The 19,975-nt window shown below is 37.9% G+C and overlaps 2 protein-coding genes across 4 annotated transcripts in view; one reads left to right on the top strand and one right to left on the bottom strand.

Annotated features, from left to right (window-relative positions):
- The window catches only part of LOC139121715 (excitatory amino acid transporter-like), a 122,610-nt gene extending 113,760 nt beyond the window's left edge, over window positions 1-8,850 (bottom strand). For all 3 annotated transcript variants that reach the window (XM_070686840.1, XM_070686830.1, XM_070686812.1), the window contains exon 1: window positions 8,667-8,850. The gene's annotated coding sequence lies outside the window, so the exon portion shown is untranslated. The remainder of the gene's footprint in view (window positions 1-8,666) is intronic.
- Window positions 8,851-19,289: 10,439 nt separating this feature from the next.
- Window positions 19,290-19,670, top strand: LOC139150421 (uncharacterized). Its single transcript, XM_070722791.1, has one exon. The coding sequence runs from the start codon at window positions 19,290-19,292 to the stop codon at window positions 19,668-19,670; it is 381 nt and encodes a 126-aa protein (XP_070578892.1).
- The last annotated feature ends 305 nt before the right edge of the window (window positions 19,671-19,975 follow it).

A 19,975-nucleotide genomic window follows, 5' to 3' on the forward strand; every position in this document is an offset into this window, starting at 1 on the left:
CTTTGCATGATAAAATATGAATAACCTGCTTATAAGCCACAAACAGTTGCAGCTTGGTATCCACAACTATTGTGGGTTAGCATGCACAACTATGTGCCAGAAGCCATATTTTTTCGTAAGGGTGACTATCATCAGCACACTGCAGCGTACTTTGTGTCAGGGCTGTGACTCTTGATAACGCCTGCCCGGTCGCGCATTGGACGCTATCGGACAGTGCATTATGTTTCATCCCAAATAAATTGATGCATTTATTTTCAAATTCTGAATTACCTTTTGATTGTAAATCTTGATCAAAGAAAAAATTTGGAGCAGTAGTATGCGATGTCACACTGATAAACATGGTGGGATTTCAATGGAAGCGACTTATAATGCCGGCAAGAATTTTCATCCGATTGCACTGCAGTGACGCATGCGCATGCGTACAAGTGAGTTGCCTTTTGGTGGCCTAGCTGCTGCGCAAGCTATCACTCACACACTGATCATCTTACAGAGAGTTAACCGCATCAACTGTTCCTTGATATTCTCCAGGGCTGCCACGTCAACGAAAGTGCACTGATTAAAATGTGGATAGCAAAAGCTCAAATTGTTTGATCTACAGTACATGCATGGGCTTCCTCATAGCAATGGGACGATCACGGATTACGGTGTATTGTGTAGTCTGAGAAGCTCTGTGAGAGTAAATGATCTATGGTGTCAAGATGGAGACTACATTTGATACCTTTCAAAGATAAGAAATGTAACAGCAACCCTATCAAGTTGAATTACACACTGGGAAATAAATCTACTATATCCTTTATCAGTGCGGCTGTTGCCACGTTTCTCAATAATTAAAGCAGCAAAGTGTGGATGCATTCAGAGAGCATATGGGTTCTGAAACTATAGGTATATCATCAACCATTCTTACTAAACATACTTAACAAGTTTTAGTAAGGTTATACCTTTTCATCATGCTATCTGTTGTAAAAGATAGATGTATATATGATTTCTTCTAATCTTAATTGTTCACATTAATTATTTCAAATGTGCATGTTTATTTTGTATTTAATATAGAGGACATTGTCAATCTGATAATTGTAAATGATTAAATTAAATGCATACAATGCAGTACTGACGCACAAGACCATTTGAGGAAATTAGAATTAATTATAAACATTATGATCAATGGTGCTTGTCCAAGTCGCATTACATTAAAGGAGAGCGTACTTTTCTTTATGTATTTTTTAATTAACATCACGTTCCATCATTTCTCCCCACCAATCCTCGCATCTAATTGTACTTTTAAGTTTGAAGAAGAAATGTTGATGATGTTTATTTTTAAAGGAAAATGACAAGAGTTGTCACTGAGTTATAAAATATATATATATATATATATATATCTATCTATATATATATATGGTATATGCATATTCGCTAACAAGGTTCAGAATTTGTTGTTCTTACATTACATCAGATAGAGAAAATGATTTATTTGTTAATTTTTTCATTACCATACGTTTGTCCTACATTCTTCATTAACGTCCATTGATGAGTTGTATAGAACCATACAGTTGTTTGGCTTGTGCTACATCATTTACAGAAGAGAGATACAATTTTGAAATCGCATATGTGATGGTAACCATACTACAGTGTCTCTAGACTATCATAGAATGGGAACAATGTAACATTAAAGGAGGACAATCCATCTGTGTGCAAGGCTGGCTGATAGACCTTCCTGACAAACAGCAGATCATATTATAGCTGAAAGGAGGGTACTTCATTTGCATGCATAATTAGGGATTTAGTTCAAATTCGAACAGCGCCCTCTAGCCAGTGAGTGACGGTTATGGCATTTTTCGCCAGAATTTTATCCGCAGATATCTCAGCCTTCGTTTAGCATCCGTCCTGTTTCCAGTTAGCGGCTGAATTGTACTCTTAGTTAGTGTTCGCCGATGATTTTTTATGGGGTTTTATCAATTCGTTTTTGCGTTAGCCTTATTTTCATGGTTTTCGAGCGACCGAAAATGCCGTTCACTAAACACTGCCGCAAAAGCATATCCAAAGTCAAATTTCCATGAGAAGTAGGGAGGGGACGTATCTTGAGTAGGTCCATACGATCTGAAAAAATCTCAGTGGCTTAAGCCTCCGTTTTGAAATAAGTCTCGTTGAAGTTGACTATGCAGCGACGTTCATGTGTTAAATCTAACATGGCGACCTACAGCGCAGCGTGAGTGTACACGTAAACTCTTTCAGCTCTTTCTCGGTCCTCACCGGCTAACTTGGCAGATTTTTCGGTTCTGTTTATGTTTTCAATGATTGTGACGAGGAAGCAAGACTGCAAGCTTGTGTTACCTCACTGGCCAACACAATCTGCCTGGCTGGCTTCTCGGTAAAGTCGTGGACAGTGCAAATGGAAAAAAAAAACACTACGGTGACAGAAGGGCTACGTTTATCACTGTCTGCGGCCGTACACGTAGTATAGTGGTAGACACCCGTCGTACTGACTAGCAGTGCTGTTTCGTTTATGAGTGATTTTTTCCGTTTTCGCATTCTAGTAGCTAGCAAGCATACAAAAACTGTAGGAAATAACATCGACTGCAAAAAATCTCCGTGGATAAATACGGCTACTCTGTATCCCGCACACGAGTACGTGAATATAGATGCGGCTAGAATGATAGCCGGTAAACAGCTGCGCGTTGCGGCCATCCCTGCTAGCATTACCGTGCGTGCTCGAACTAGACTGGCACATTTTATAACTCATGTAACTAGCAAAAAATTTATTGATGGTCATAATGTGACATTAATTAAATACTTTATTTATATATAACATCAGTGACCCGAGATTATAGGAGTAAACTTTGAACAAAATGAAAGATTAATCGTGTAACACCCGCGCCGTGTGAACTACAAGTGGTTTGGTCGCGGTAAACAGCGTGGAGTGTACGTAGCGTAACGGGTGTTCGCATACTCATAGACCCTCGAGATCTACGTATACAGCGATATGGTAACTGCATGCCAACATTCAACACTGCCGCAAACACATGTCCATGGTCGCACGGTCATGAAAATTTCACCAAATGTTGATAATAGTTAATGAATATTTCTGAAATTTTCGGCTTGGCTTAAGACCTCTAAGGTCATTATCGAGCTGTTTTACGAAAAAGGTGAAGTTTACTTCCGCATTTGGCGGGTCGACCTCGCCACCCACTTTGTAGCGATTTAAATAAAATCTTCTCAACTTTTGTGAGTTTACCCAAGGAAAACAGATCATTAGTATGTATGCTACAACTGAAAGCAAAAATTATAGTTCTAGCTATTGTACGTTTTGCTGCACGTCGATATTTAATTAAAGACCACCCTTTCGCCGTATTTTATCCCTCACTGCAGTGGCGGTCAGCGTAACGAAAACGAGGCTCTCTAACACGAACTTTTATGCAAATTTCATAGGCTCCTTTCAGACTGCATATTATAGCTAAAATGTGGGACACTGAACCACAATAGAGATAACAAGCTGTGACAACATTTTTTAAATCACTCTAATGTATACCATTACTAGATTTGGTGGGCTGTGGTTAAAACATGAACATAACATGCAAGCCATAAATTGCGTTGGCAAAGTAATATTCACATCAGACAAAAGGAAGAAAATTACGCAAACTCCGGAAAATTTATCCACTCTTGGATAAGTTGGAATACATTAAATATATGCACACTGGCATTCTAATGACTTCTCTCCTTCAAAGATTACGTTTAGACCCCTTAGGTTTAATTAACAGCTGTGGCATATCCTTTACACATTATACTATTATATAGTTATAATTTTAATGTGAATTGAGGACAGAGTCCTATCTATGGTCCATCTTCAGTCTCACAGGAAAAACAGACAAAAATGTATTTGTATGAGCTATATGATATCTTCTATTTCCCTAATTCCTAAACTTTAGTAATGGCTCTTCCTTGTGTTTGTGAGCCCAACTGACAATTTGCATCATCATGTCACTTAAAAATTCAATGTTACCAATTGACAGCTTGTGGACTAGCTTCATACCAAACTCTCTTGAATACTTCTGAAAATCTTTCACTTAGCCATTTCTGAGGTTAGGAAGATGGGCAAGTACATTGGAACTATATTTGCAATTTGATTTCTGGCATTGAATTTTAGGAAAATTTTGACTTGATTTAATGTCAACACACCCATAAAGGCTGTGATTTGTAAAAACAGAGGCCAAATATACTCTCCAGGCTTCCACAATCAATCAATGATCAAACCAACACTGTTTTATGTTTCAGGAGTGGTTTCATGGGTCCAAAGCATAACAATTGATATGCTCTGATGGTTTGTACTGTTATGTGAATTGAAAAGTGTTGACTAAATTTATTTTAATAGCAGCATGGTGCTACAATGTATTAATGTACATTTATTTTAATGTACTCTTATTTTAATTTGATAAGGCAATCCATGATGCAATTTACACAAAAATAATGTACCAACTCCAGTCCACAATGGATGAAAGGAAACTTTGCACAACATATTAGGCAAAGCTGTGTACATTATGAAGTGCAAAGTTTGCTTCAGTCCATTATGGCCAGGAGGGGGTACATTATTGCTATGATTATTTTATTTGGGGTACAGAATAGGGTCTTGACTAACTCATCATTGCATGATGGAGCATCATGCACATGACATTGAGCACAATGTAACCACTGACATTTGACATTGACACTTGACATTCTGGTCCTGAAACTGAAAAGGATGACTACCTAATTCATGTTACATGTAGATAGGATATTTTACGAGCAGCTTGAAAACTTAACTGTGGGATAGCATCTTTGCTCCAAAACTCCACACTAAAATCTCACAAGATTACTCAACATGTATAAAACTTCATTCAGAAAAATTACAAAACACTTGTAAGATGTAAGAACTTTTTCCATTGAACCCATGCCCATTCTCAAACTTGAACTTTTCCATTTTTTTTCCCAAATTATTTGTTTCAGAACATCCCACAACAAACACTTGCATTATAATGTTCAATTGACCCTGGTCAGTTACACATCGCAATTGTTAAAAAATATTGTGTTTCTCTGTTCAGAAACCATTTTTGCATTTTTATGCATATTTTTCTGTTTCCTCCTTGTACAAAAGCCATTTGTGTCTGTCTGTTACTGAGACTTTCTGACCTATTGAATTCTTACACAGTCTGAAATCTGCTACATACTGCATTATATTTACCAAACTAACATCAACTGACATCTGTCATCGTTTAAACCGTACTTCAAGGCAGTTTGCTAAAACCGTGCTGGCACACCAGGGACATTTCACTTCATATAAAAGCTAGTTAATGTGGATGAAACTCTACCCAACATTTAGAAGCTAGCCCGCAAAGTTCCGCCCTTGCAGGAATCATACACTTGCACACACAGCCTACACACTTGCTGAGAGTGGGAAGTTTTTGGGCAAAGGTTAAGAACGTGAAAACAGCTGGGAATCCAAAACAATGTTATATTGTATGCAGTTTAGCATCTATCTGGTTTATTCACTGATTCAGGGTTTTGTAAACCAAAAAGGCAGTTTTGGAATTTAAACAAACAAAGTCACCAAAATCTGTTAAATCCTATAAAAATGTGGCTTAGACTTCCTCAGAGGGAACCCTACAGCGACTGGCTTAATACTGCCCATGAAACTATATTTACTGTAAATATGTCAAAACAAAGCAATTTTGTGCCACTTTGAGGTCACAAGAAAATATGTGAATTTACAGTTACCTAGCCTACACTATTTTCCCACCTGCCATCCTTAAGGTAGTATGTGCTTCGAAAGTGGCGATTAAAACTTTTGCTAAAACTTTCCTTTTAAGAGGAATCTTTCAACCATCCTTTTTCAAAATCAAGAATAAAAATTGGGGGTCACCATGCAAACTTTGGTTCCAGAGAAACAAATTATCCAAGATTTAGCTATATTTGAAATTCAAAATGGCTGCCATCCCTGTGTTAACTCTATGGAGAAATAGAATTTTTCGAATTTCAAAAAACTAAGCTGGTGCAAATTTTTCTAACCCCAAGAGCTTTAAAATGAACCCCCACAAGTGGTATATCAGAGAAGAATTTTAAAAGTTTGAGAGTCCAAATATCTGTCCCCAAGGCGCGTTCTACCTTAAGTAGATTTTGCTGCATGAAAGGTCTTGGGCAATGAGACAAGTCTAGCAAAATCTTTACTTTTCATTGTGTCCAAAACTATCAAAGAACATAAACTTGGTGTATAATACCAAGAAATCTGCAAAACTGACATAGCTGCATGGCCCTTATACCTGAAATTTGATCAATCTCAGTAAAATTTTGATATGGTCTGATTACAACGATCTGCTAAGTATATCAGTATCACATGTATCAACAGCATGTGACAAACCAATATGTGGTTTTCGATTTGCTTTCAGAAGTATTAATAAATATGGGTACAACAAAGTTGCAGCAAAGCACAATGCAGCAGTAAGGGGAGAACCATTTGATTTAACGGGTGGAGGATATTTAAAATGAAATGATCATGTAATAGCTTGATAAAATAATGTTAAACAGACAGAAAGTGTGAAAAAATTGTTGCAATATCCCTGCAATCAACAATATTAGGGAAATCTGATCTCTAATATATCAGTACACACTGACAATGACACCGCTGAGATGTCTTTGCCAACATTACTTGTTTTTAAGCATGACAAAAGTCTGATAAACTCAAACACAATGTTTTTGTTGCAATTGCTACACATCCATGATATTGGGGGGGGGGGGGGGGTTGTATTATGACTGCTTGGAGGAAAAACACTCATAGGGGTCGGTAGTAGAGCACTCCCTCAACAAATCAGTATTCATGCATATTTTACCACTTCTCTCTTGAAGTTATGCATCATACTGAGATAACAGAAAGGTGGAAATAATGTATACCTCTACTTATTGCTACTTACACAGAACACTGAAAGCATAGGTGCATTTGTTAACCAGTGGCATGTGGGTGTAGTAATGAACAAAAGAAATAATTTGATGCAGGGCTGACAACAGGGGAAAAACACTGTCACACCCACTTCCTCCCCACCCCTCAAACAAAATGGTTCTCCCCTGAAAATGTATTATTAATTAATGTAACTTGGAGGTTTGTCATTTTTGCCCTATGGCACTCCTTGAGTGCATGTATTAAGTTGTTGTTTTTTAAATTTTTTATTTGTTTGTATTAATTCTGCTTGTACCAGTATTGATCAAAGCTAAAGTTTAGTCCAGCAGTGGCATTAGGGTTGATGCTGTTATGGTCAGATGTGCCCTTTTGTGCCAAATCAAATCCTAAAACTCAGAGCGACTACTACTCACACGGTTTGTATTTTTAACCATCCTATATGATCTTAAGTTATGCAGTATACCTTTCATTGACCTCCCATGAAATGTTAATTGAGCACCAACGAAAAATGTCACTTGTCGCATGTAGTCTGTGTATATACGCTGTTACCAGTAGTTTTACGGGGTAGAGAATAAGTTGAAATTCTGGAGAGGTTCAAGACTCGACAGACTGTGCTTGAGGAAACCCAAAACTTAAACTCTTGCTAGGTCAATGATACTTCGAATCATAGATGACGGGTCAAGAAAAGTCCCAATGCCATAGCAGGTTATATAATCGGGGTGATAGTTTATGTCCCAAGGCGAAGGTACTGATGCAGACAGTCGTATATCCATCAATACGCTTCGAACTTGCACGCACTCGACTGTTGACGACATCCTTTATTCAGTGCAAGATACGGGTTCAGCGCTGCCAACCCAACGAAGTTGCTATAGCAGCATTTTCATCAAAATTTAACAGCACTGCATATTTGTTGTTCCGGAATGCCCAAATATACAAAGACTGGACCAAATCGAAACCAAAATCGGAGGAAAGCTAAATTGGATACCCCACTGTACAATTTTGACAGGCGCGGCTTCCATAGCTGTGGTGTTTTCGGATTGGATTTCTGCCTTAAGGTCAAAACCAGCCCGTAAAGGCAGAAATCCTGTCCGAAAACACCATAGCTATGGACCCACAGGTATGTATCCCGGCGTTATACCCAGGGTATACGTCCTCCCATCACATAACGCCGCATAACGCCGAGAACACACAGCACGGTACGCAGAGGCCAGAGCTAGGCTTATCGTCTGCCCGACATGGATGATTTGCACGGCCCACAACTGCTATGGGACTATTCACTCTGTCCGTGGAATTCTCAATTGTCATTTTGCAACTCAAATACCTGTTCAACAAAACATTGCAGACGCTTTGCACCAATCTGCACGGCGATAAAAGCCACTACCACAATTGCCTGACCTAACCTTTAACAGAATTCAAAGGGACGCAAAAATTCTGAACAAAATCGGTCCTTTCACACTTTGTTGACGATGACGGATGAGTCAGGGTCGTCTGCTGTCACTGGGAAGCGTGACAACTTTGGAGCGAACATTGATGATTCGCATCATTGTCACGTTTTGCCTTGAAAATGACCGAAAATGAAATGTTGTGACCCATTTAAAGTGACAAATGAAAGATACAGTGCCATGCATTGCTAAAATAGTGAAGACATTTCCCCTCAGAGATCCCCTCAGTTGCACGGGCGCGCGCACGCAAGTCCATCCATGCTCTGATGCTCTATGAATAACTTACAAAACACATCATAAAAACTTACCGTGGATTGCGTAAAGAACTGACGTTCCGCTTGCAGCAAATACACTTTATCTCAGGCAGGCCTGCGATACGAGGCTGAGAAGTCGCCAAGTTTGCCGACGTCTGTCTTCGTTCGGTAAACCGGAACCACTTGCTGGTAGCCAAGGATCGGCCTACTTGCTTCGTGGGAACTGGAGATCGTGTAAGAAACGATGTCAAACTTCTGTGACCTCACTTGCCGTGTCATCTTTTGCGTACTTTCCCCGGGTGAATTTCGTTTAGAAATCATCTCAACAGCCAAAATAATTGACCTGCAGACTAAAAATATTCTCCTTTTGTAAAAAATCAATTTTCAAACCCGACTCTTTGGCAGATTTTCCCGATCGATGCTTGATATCCTTAAAATAAGTTTGCATTTCTCTCTGTGAGCGGACACCGACAGTAGATGTAACAGCCAGCTCACTTTTTAACTTCACTTTTGCTGCGGGCCAATCGCACATCGTAATTGGATATACCAAACACTTTCAAACTTACTATCTCACCAGCGGCAAGAGTGCACAGCCATAACAATAGATAAGGAGCTATTTTGACACCTAACTTGAAGGCTTTAAGTGAGAGAACTGGAACTGTACATAAAAATAAAAGGCTGTGCTCAATCTGCAGCCCATCCACAGCAGGAGTGCAGTGGTGCCATGCAGGAGAGTGTCGGGATAGCGATATGCGTCTTCCAAAATATAGAACACCCGCATGTATTTTTTTATAAAAGACGACACCTTTCTCCAGTAAGACATCGGTGAGAGAATAAGAAAGGAATATCTCCATATTTACAGATTCATGACTTCAGTAATTATCACAAGAAGTCGGCGTGATACGTTTTGAATTTTGCGCATGTCGAAGTTCATGGACAGATAAACTGGCAATACGTATTTGAACACAGGGAACACGGACTGAATAATTGTAAAAAAATAATTATGAATAAAAATAGACAAGTAGAAAAAACGGTCGAGAAAGAAAAGAAATAGAATAACAAAAACAAACAAAACAAGCAAATGTAAACAAACTAGCAAACAAACAAATGGCAGATCCATGAATAGCGCAAGGCAAACATTGCAATATTCTTGAAAAACCTATTTTCTTTTTAAAAAATATTTTCTTTTTGTAGAAAACCATTTTCATTTTGTAAAACCCCATTTTCTTTGTGTAAAACCCTATTTTCGTTTTGTAAAAATCAATTTTCTTTGTGTAAAAACCTTTTTCTTTTTAAAAACATTTTTTATAACAATACAGCTAAACGTTTGAATATTCATTTGATATTTCCAGAATAGGAAATTGCCGACGAAATACATTGAATTGATTGTTTTAAATACATACACATTATCGACAAGCTTCACAAGCAAAGAAGATGCAGTGGTATCCTACATTAAAAACCTTGAACAGTTAAAACTGATGAACGACAAGCCTGCTCAGATATTGTTAGTTTTTTGTTACTTCAATGAAATTCCAAAATCCAATTTCTTGTACACAAATCAATTTTAACCGCCCTAGTCTAATCAAGTCTAATTTACAGATTGAATTATTTTGCTGCTAATATTTTTCATTTTTGCTTATCAAAGAAATTGTAATATCAAATAATATTTGTTTGTTAATTTGAAACTTACACTTAACATAATCTAAATAAACAACAAGAAATAAAGGCTGCAAATAACCATACATTCATAGAAAATATCTCTCTCTCTCTCTCTCTCTCTCTCTCTCTCTCTCTCTCTCTCTCTCTCCTCTCAAACACACACACACACACACACACACACACACACACACACACACACACTTCAAAAATAATATAAGTAAAATTTTCAAATACTGGGATCTACTATGCATTTCAGAATTATTATTAATAATTAACCTGATATCAGAGCAAAATCTTTAGACAATGCGACTGTGTGAGTCGGGTGTGCGAGTCGGCACATCTTAATCCAGACTTGCTTCAAGTCAATGGGCATATAAATTCAAAACAGAGTAAATTGAATGAATAATCTTCAGTAGACTGTCGCATTAGTGGTAGATCGTCAGGTGAACGCGGTGACACACAGACATGTTAACCTTGCTCGGCAACAGGCGCTCAGGCTCCTTGTTTGTTTGTTTGCTTGTTTGTTTATGCATGTTTATTGGTTAGGTATGATTATTTCCATATACAATAAAAAACCAATGAGGAGTTGTATTTGTGTTCAAATTTATCAATAAAGAATGGTGGTTCTTTTGTTTGTTTGTTTGTTTGTTTGTTTGTTTGTTTGTTTATGTGTGTTTGATTATATTTGTAACGTCGAGGGAGCCAAGAAAAAACAAACACGCATACAAAACATAAACAAACATACAAACAAGCATACAAATACATAAATAAATAATAAACAAACATAAAAACATTAACAATAAGATAAATAAAAACAAACAATATGATAGAACGTTGGATAAATAAATAAATATAGAAAGAAATAAACAAAAATAAACAAACAAACAAATGTATACACATTCGCACATATATATATGTATAATACAACACACATATGTATATATATATATATATATATATATATATAGTATATATATATACTAGTATATATATATATATATAGTATATATATATATATATATATATATATATTATATATATATATATATATATATATATATATATATATATATATATATATATATAATATATATAAATATATATATATATATATATATATAATGTATGTGTGTGAGTTAAAAATACCGAACAGCATAAGAGATTGAAATGATTGGCTGAACAGCTCATGCAAGATATTCAACATGCGATGGCAGTACCACTATAGTGAGTAGTGGTACTGCCGTCGCATGTTGAATATCTTGCATGAGCTGTTCAGCCAATCATTTCAATCTTTTTCCATATGTTGTTGTCTTTTACACTCAAAAATTAATCTTGAAAATAATATTTTTACCATCAGACTATTTAATATGCTATTTATGAACAAGCAAAAACGAAAAAAACTTACAATAGTGTTCGAAAATGAGTACTCGTAGTACCAACATTCGTCATCGTTCACGTCGCGCATCGGATGGCTACATTCGAAAGATAACGCGCCCCTGTGGTCTACTGTAGGTCGGAGTGACCGTACTACGCGTCTTTCTCCAAACTGAAGTCCTTCGATCACGTGACCTGACCAAACAAATATCGGCAAGGTAGATAAAACAATTAATACGAACAGGAGACAAATAATGACTCAATAAGTTGAAATTCTGTATTTAAAAGTCAAAAACAAAAAAATTCTAAGCGACTGGTGGGCGATTCTACTCATGGCGTCTGCAAGTAACCTTGACAAGAGCACCTCTGACCAGAGCGCCATGATCTTTAGTTCGAAGGTTGTGTGAACAATACGTTTGGCCGTTTTGGAAAACAGGCATAGTTTTTACCAACAGGAATGAAAGCTTTCCAATCACAAAACTTGTTTATCCTATTTTATGAATATAAAAGAAGATATTTCGGATAAAAAGTACAAGTTCAAACAACTGTGACACGTGACTAATACGAATAGCCGCTGTGGAATACAAGCATAGGTTTTGCAACATGAATGAAGGATTTGCAACAAGAAAATAGGTTTGTACAAAAAGAAAATAGGCTCGTACACAAAGAAAATGTTTTGTACAAAAAGAAAACAGGTTTTACCACAAAGAGAGATAGGTTTTCACACAAAAAATTAGTGTTTTACACAAAGAAAATCGATTTTTACAAAACTAAAATAAGTTTTTACAAAAAGAAAACGTTTTTATGAAAATAAAATAGTTTTTCTTCAAGAATATTGCAACGTTTGACTAGCCATACACGAAACAGACTAGCTTCAGGACATGTTTATAGAGTGGGGGACCATGCCCATAGCACGGTGAATCTAGTCTGTTTCATGTAAGTCTCACAGTTGATCCGTCAGTCGTTTGTTTGTTTGCTTGCTTGCTTGTTTGTTTACTTGTTTGTTTTTGTTTACTTGTTTGTTCTGTTAAGTCCATGTTTTATTTTTTGACCGCTTTTAGTCTCACGATTGATCTGTCAGTCGTTTGTTTGTTTGTTTGTTTGTTTGCTTGTTTATATTTACTTGTTTGTTTTTGTTTATTCTGTCCTTTTTTCCGACCGTTTTATATATTTTTTTGCTATTTTTTATTTGCTTGTTTACTGTTATGCAGTCCGAGTCCCCTGTAATTTGAATGCCTAATACTACGTGGCCCCGAGAGCTCAATCAGAGGGCGCTTTCTCTTGCAGAAGCCAATGATTTTGGCACTCCGATAGCCGACAAAAATCGGATACCGAGTAAAAAATATCTTTCTGTTCTCTGACATCCAGCAAACGCAGTGCGATATAAATGGGGTAACTGTTATCATTTCTGCATTATTTTTACTGACTGGACAACTTTTTCTCCCCGTTTTCTGCAAATCATCAGTTAGCTCTGAGTCCATAGCTGTTGTGTTTTAGGACGGGATTTCTGACTTTTACGTTTTTGACCCCGCTACCACAGGGGGTTAAAAGTCAAAACCAGCCTGTAAAAGGCAGAAATCCCGTCCGAAAACACCACAGCTATCGACCCACAGATACTCAGTAAACGTTTGCTTTGTCTTTATTAATTATTTCGTGATGAGATAATCATTCAGATTGCGGAGATAACCATTCGCGTGTGAATACATTTGGTAAGGATTTTGTCAAATGCATCTGTCAAGGAAAAATCTATCGTGTACATGTTTCGAGTCGACGTGATAGATGGCAAGTTAAAACCATTTCCTTTCTCTCTTCGCATTTCCTTTCTCTCTTCGTATTTGTTGCTTTGTTTATTTTTATAGTTTTTTATTCTTCTGTTATTTACACGCAAACAAGTAAACTCTTAATTCTAATACGCCAGATTTGCGACATACAGGTCGTGTTGCTACTTTCGGTGGAAGGGATACACTGAAAGATCCGTCGCTTGAGGACACTCCTCACGCTCTCCTCCTTTTTTTGAAAAAGATAAATTGATTTGAACATGGTCGCAAATAAAACAAATCTAACTGTGAATGCATTAAAATTACAATGCAACTTGTCTGAAAAGAAAAACAAAAAATAACTGTTTAATTACAAAGATCGTCATATGAATGCATTCAAGATGCATTCTTCTCCTTCAAGTCTTACAAGGCCTGACAACTTTGTGATAAAATCCTCAGTTTTGTTCATCATCTTATAAGTGAAATATAATGTATTCATCCATGAGGAAAGATAACATTTTAATTGCATAACATAGGATTGAAGAGAAACTGTAATCCAATCAAGAGTAATTGAATTTCGAATATTCCACACTGTGTATTTTACAAAGGAAGTAATACAATAAATAATGTCAGATGTTGCGTTATTATCATTTTCGATTCCTGCAATTGCTAATCTTTTGATATTGATATTTTTATCAAAGTTGTATTTTTATGACAAAGAAAGAAATACATTTCTGCCAGATAATAAGATGTGTTCTAGTGTTTCTTCTTGGCCACAAATATGGCATTTCCCATCACTTAAATTTAAAGTTTTTACGCTCTCCTCCTCTTATGAGACGGTATAATAGAGGGCGACCGACGAACGACTGCTGTGTGGTATGTATCCTGCTTTCCCAATGCATACGGTCGTCCTGTATCGCTTCACACGCGACTGTTGGCTGCACCTGAAAATACACGCAGCTGCGTGTAGTTCATGAACGCTGTCGTGTTTTATGATACATTTCGAGATAGATTTGACTAGAGGCGTGCTTATGAACCATTTCATACCATACCGACTAGTAAAAGGTTTTGAGGTGCCAATGTGGTACGCGCAGAAAAATCACAATCAACGCTTCTGTGACCATGCCAATAATTATCATACACCTGTGACCATGCCAATAACTATCATACACCTGTGACCACGCCAATAACTATCATTCACCTGTGACCATGCCAATAACTATCATTCACCTGTTTCTCTTGTTGCTGTATAGAAATCGCATCCACCAACACCCTAGCCAATAACTATCATTCACCTGTGACCATGCCAATAACCATCATTCACCTGTTTCTCTTGTTGCTGTATAGAAATCGCATCCACCAATACTCTAACCAATAACTATTGTTACAAGGCAAGAATTATGTAGTTATTATATTCATACTTATTTACTCTTATGTATCGATATATTCATATTTATTTACTCTTATGTATCGAATGACTACGGAGTCTTATTAGTCATTGTTATAGGTCAATCACCTTGCACTTTAACGGACTTCAAAATGAACAAAGTTCAAGGAGTATCAGTGATTCAGCAAAACATTTATCTTGTTGGAGATATCTTGCTTTAAATAGAAAGTATATCTTAAGGAACAATCAAGGACTGTTACAAAACCGGCTTTAATTAAGTGCAAACCAATCACTCGATGTAAATTTCAGACCTTAACATTGTATGGAAATGTATTTCAATCTGTGCCCAATGGACGACCATTTTAGTAAATCAATATGATTAGATTGTAGTTTCGCTCATTTAAGGAGAATTTTATGAGAAAGAGCAGAACACGATCCTGCTGGGCACGTCATTGTATGGTGAAATCAAGCCAATAAACCCTCCTCATACCAGTCTAACTCCTTGTGAGCTCTGCTTTGTTGATCGTCCAGTACCTCATCGCACGCATTCCCCCAGGCAGATGATACGTCAGTATCACTATCATTCACCTGTGACCATGCCAATAACCATCATTCACCTGTTTCTGCTGTTGGTGTATAGAAAATCGCATCCACCAACACTCTTACCAATAACTATCATTCACCTGTGACCATGCCAATAACCATCATTCACCTGTTTCTCTTGTTGCTGTATAGAAATCGCATCCACCAATACTCTAACCATATATTTTGCACATAATGCATGCAAATAGGATATGGAGTCCCGTATTTCTTTCAAATGTCAGAGCAGCAGAATAAAAGGTTATCTGTTTGATAGAACCGACTGAACTAAATTCTGTAGTCTGGTTCCCTTCCCCATTTCCGCTAATTCTAATAAACAAAATCGAGAAACGGCGAAATGCGAAATGAAGAAATAAATTAAGAAACCGAAAAATAGATATTTCGTCGATAATAATTTGTCCCCCATTGTTACCGCTGCCAGGGCGTACTAATGGTCGTCGTTACTTTGCCGAGCAAAAAACACTTTGGCGAAGTTGAATGGAAACCACTTATTCTGGTTGAAAGCCGAAGCAACTTGCTGACTGTGTTAAATCATTCTTGCAAGAGCGTATTTCGGTCTGCTACCAACTGGGGGCGGAAAATCCTCCTATACATGTGAAAGAACAGATTATTGGAATTACCGAGAACGATAATCATTATATCATCACCTTAGCTGCTGTAGTTCAAGGCTTTCCCTCAGTTGTGTTTTGGACGGCAAAACCCACTCGTTGTCGCTCGGTTTCACCATCCGACCCACAAGCCCAGGCAAAACCTCGAACTACTTACTGTACTGGAGCTACACTTCGCAATGCTATCACAAAAGGACAGGACTGGAGGCTTTAAAAGTGACGTTAGTTATACTTTTGATCATTGATTTTTCGAAGTCTAATGTTCATGCTTGTCATTTCGTGTGCTTTTAAATTTTAACGCAATACTTTCAAAATACATCAATTTTAATATTATATAAAAGATCAACTTTGATTTGCAGCAGATGAAGAACGATTTGCTGTACAGAAGCCTACCGAGGGGGTGCAAATCTTGTCTACATGGATTCTGCAGGCGCTCGTTCGCTGGGAAGTCTGCTAGATCAATCGATTTTCTTCTCTATATATCGATCCCGAACTCAATTTGCCCGCCAATGCAACTTAAATGCGGCCGGCAGATTGAGTTCGGGATCGACAGATCGACTTGGAGCAGAAAATCGATCGATCTGGCAGACGAGCGCCTGTGATTCTGATCTCCATGATCCTGTCAGGTGACTTACCTCGTTACTATTCGGTCAGATTTCAATCTGAAATGGTGGGCCATATATAGCAGTGGTAGAATGAGGCGGGGACCCAGATTATAGTATCATATTTGGTGCATTTCGCATTTTCTGCAAATCATTACAAACCAAGGACAATAGCAGTGCGCCACCAACGACCAAGTAGTTAAACCAATTATTTCAACATGACTTCCATTGCTCAAAGTTGCACTAGTATGATAGTCGTTGAAAATCGACAAAGCATTTTCATTCCTTGTAAAATCGTAGAAGCATTCTGAAAAGATCCAGAACGTTTTGGTGGCCGTGAATATTTATGCATTTTCCGCAAATTAATACAAATTCTTTTACAGTAAAGCATACCATGTATGATGAGATACTCGATGTATTGGAAAGATGTCCGGTTGAAGAGCCAATGAAGTAAAAAGCTGTTGACAAGCGAATCAGGTACTTGATCTGTGGCATTCTTGTAAATAAAGCAGTAGTATTTTAATACGTGTAAACGTTCGAATGAGCTTTTTCAGCTGTATATCTGTAACAGAGATGCATGATGATGCCAAAAGTGATGCCTCTGTTTTGCTTCACAGTGTCTTTTTTCCCAAAGTGTGCACTGTGACCAGGCTATAATTTTAAAAAAAGATTATCATTTTGCGTACTTAGACCATGTGTTAATGTTCTGATCTCCTGTGTCAACCTATTCTGTGTCAATTAAAGGGAGGGTGTCGTCGGAACTCTGCTCGAAGGTTGCCAGGGACCCCTACGACCGATGTAAACACGGTATCTGGGGTCCGTTGTCGATTGATGAAAGTTAAAACATGTTTGTTAACTATGAATATCGTAAAATGTAAATATTGCAGCAATGTTAATGTGATGCATCTTGATATCATGTATGAAATAAATTGTTTGTAAGGCCAGGGGATAAAAGTCTTGTTCATTGGATTTGTTGGACCAAGGTTCAGGAGCGGCGAGCGAATTTTTTTTTTTTTTTTTTCGGTCAAAGGTAACCGCGGTCCCTCGGACTTTTTTGCCAGGATGCAGACTAGGCAAAATAATTATAGTGTTAGGCTAACAAGAAATATCTCAGACAAGATACACTGATACTAGCTGCAATAATTGTAGCCCTTGGTTGGTGGGGATTGGGCTTCTGTCGTGCGGCTCGCGCCTTGCCCCAACCAGGTTGGGGCAAGGCGCGAGCCGCACGACAGAAGCCCAATCCCCACCAACCAAGGGCTACAATTATTGCAGCTACACCAATACTGGTTATTGAATTCAACATTATATTTCTCAACAATAACATGGGGAATTGCATATACAGTCGGTGTTTGCACAACATATTCTGAGTATTTCAACATGCTCTCAGAATAAAACTGAAATGCACAGCAAAGCACTGAAATCCAACAATTCAGTATTGTCCCATCCTGCTAGAACCTAGCATCTGAGTTTTTTCAATTTACTTTTGCCCCATGTCTAGGCCTCTTTACCGCTGTCCCTACACATTTTACCAGAGTTCAGTGCAGACACGTCGGACGTCTCATTCAGAATCCCACATGCCCACGGAAACCCGAAAAAGTGTAGGGCACCGCCAGCGGCGGTACTAAAATATTTCCAATGTATGAATTTGCCGAAATTAAAACAATTCCAAATCGGGCAAAGTAGAACAATTTATTTTTTCCTTCTGGCCTAAACAAGAAATTCTCACATGCGCAGTTCCGACGGCATCCTCCCTTTAAAACCACTCTGAGTCATACCATGTGCCATATACCAGTTAACATAATCATTGTGCAGTTTGTAATGAGGTATTCAAAACCCTGTTTCGCTACTTTTTATGGTAAAATATGAAAGTGCTGACACATAGTAGTAGTATGTCATGCTCGAGTGTTGTATCAAAAACATGAAAAAAGTCTTGTTGCGTGCTTCATGTCCTATGTGAGTATAGATATCATGACTCAAGCTTTTTATTAGAAGACAATAAAATGTCTTCTGGTGATCTTGACGGCCGTTTGAGTAAAGTAAACAAAAACACATGCAAACATTAAAATATCTGTCATCATCATGTTACAAAAATCTTTGGTATGTATTACAACTCAAACTTCAGAGAAAAATACTCTTCACCAATAGCATGATACTTTGCAAATTTGCACATTTTATTCGTAAACAAAACATTAAAAATGACCTGTCAATGTAAGCAAGTTTTAAACAAGCTTACCAAAATTTTCTCATTTAACCCTGAAATGTTTTCGTCAACTCGACAGTTACTTCCAGTGACAAAATAATGAAATTAAAGTATAAGACTCGGATCTTAACATTTCGACATGGCATAGATTAATATCTTTGTCGCTGTTTTAAGAGCAGATATCGTCACTATTCAATTTATTTAAATCCAAATTCAAATGTTACTAGCTGCATGCCACACCATCGGTCGGCTGAAATGGAGTGTCTAACAAAAGTTGCGGAAGTTCTGTTGGCGAGTGTGAGACATGAGGCACGAGTCAGAGGCCATAAGCTGCGTGAATTGTGTTTGCAGACAGTACACTCTACAAAAACACCATTTGAATAAATATGCTTTTCTTGCTTTGTATCATTGTACCCTGACACCGAAATTTAACGTATTATAAGTTATCGAAACACCAACGTGTATATAAATGAAGGGTTGTCATTACATGAACAAGATCAATGCCTTCCACAATGGGTGCCTGCGACGGATCTGCCGCATCTTCTGGCCAAATAAGATCTCGAACAAGGAACTCTACGAAAGGACAAAGACTGAGAGCCTGGTGATTGAAATCCAGCGCCGCCGGCTTAGATGGCTTGGTCACGTCCTCAGAATGTCTCAAGATCGCGTGCCAAAGACTGCCTTACGATGGACTCCACCTGGGAAGAGGAGGCAGGGTCGGCCTAAAACCACCTGGCGCCGCACGGTGATGGCTGAGCTGAAGGAGATGGGTCTGACCTGGGGCGAGGCAAAACATGCAGCCAAGGATAGAGAAAAGTGGAGGCAACTCGTCATCGCCTTATGTCCCACCCGGGACGAAGAGGACTGAATGATGAATGAATGTCATTACACATTCATCTCCACAGTGGTCTAGCTTCGTCTTTTATTACGTGGATTTGAGTGTTCCCCTCAATCGATCTGCAGTCATAAGCTTCCGATTCCAATTTATCGTCACGCTAAATGACATTCTCCAGGAATTAGGTACGCAAAAGAAGAAAAGGAATGTTTAAAAATAGTGAACAGACTCATGAACAACACTGCACTGCAGAATCGACACTGACCCTCTCTCTCTCTCTCCCCTCTCTCTCTCTCTCTCTCTCTCTCTCTCTCTCTCTCTCTCATAAAATAATGTAT

This window comes from Ptychodera flava, chromosome 2 (genome assembly GCF_041260155.1).
Source record: "Ptychodera flava strain L36383 chromosome 2, AS_Pfla_20210202, whole genome shotgun sequence".
Classification (NCBI taxonomy): Eukaryota; Metazoa; Hemichordata; class Enteropneusta; family Ptychoderidae; genus Ptychodera; species Ptychodera flava.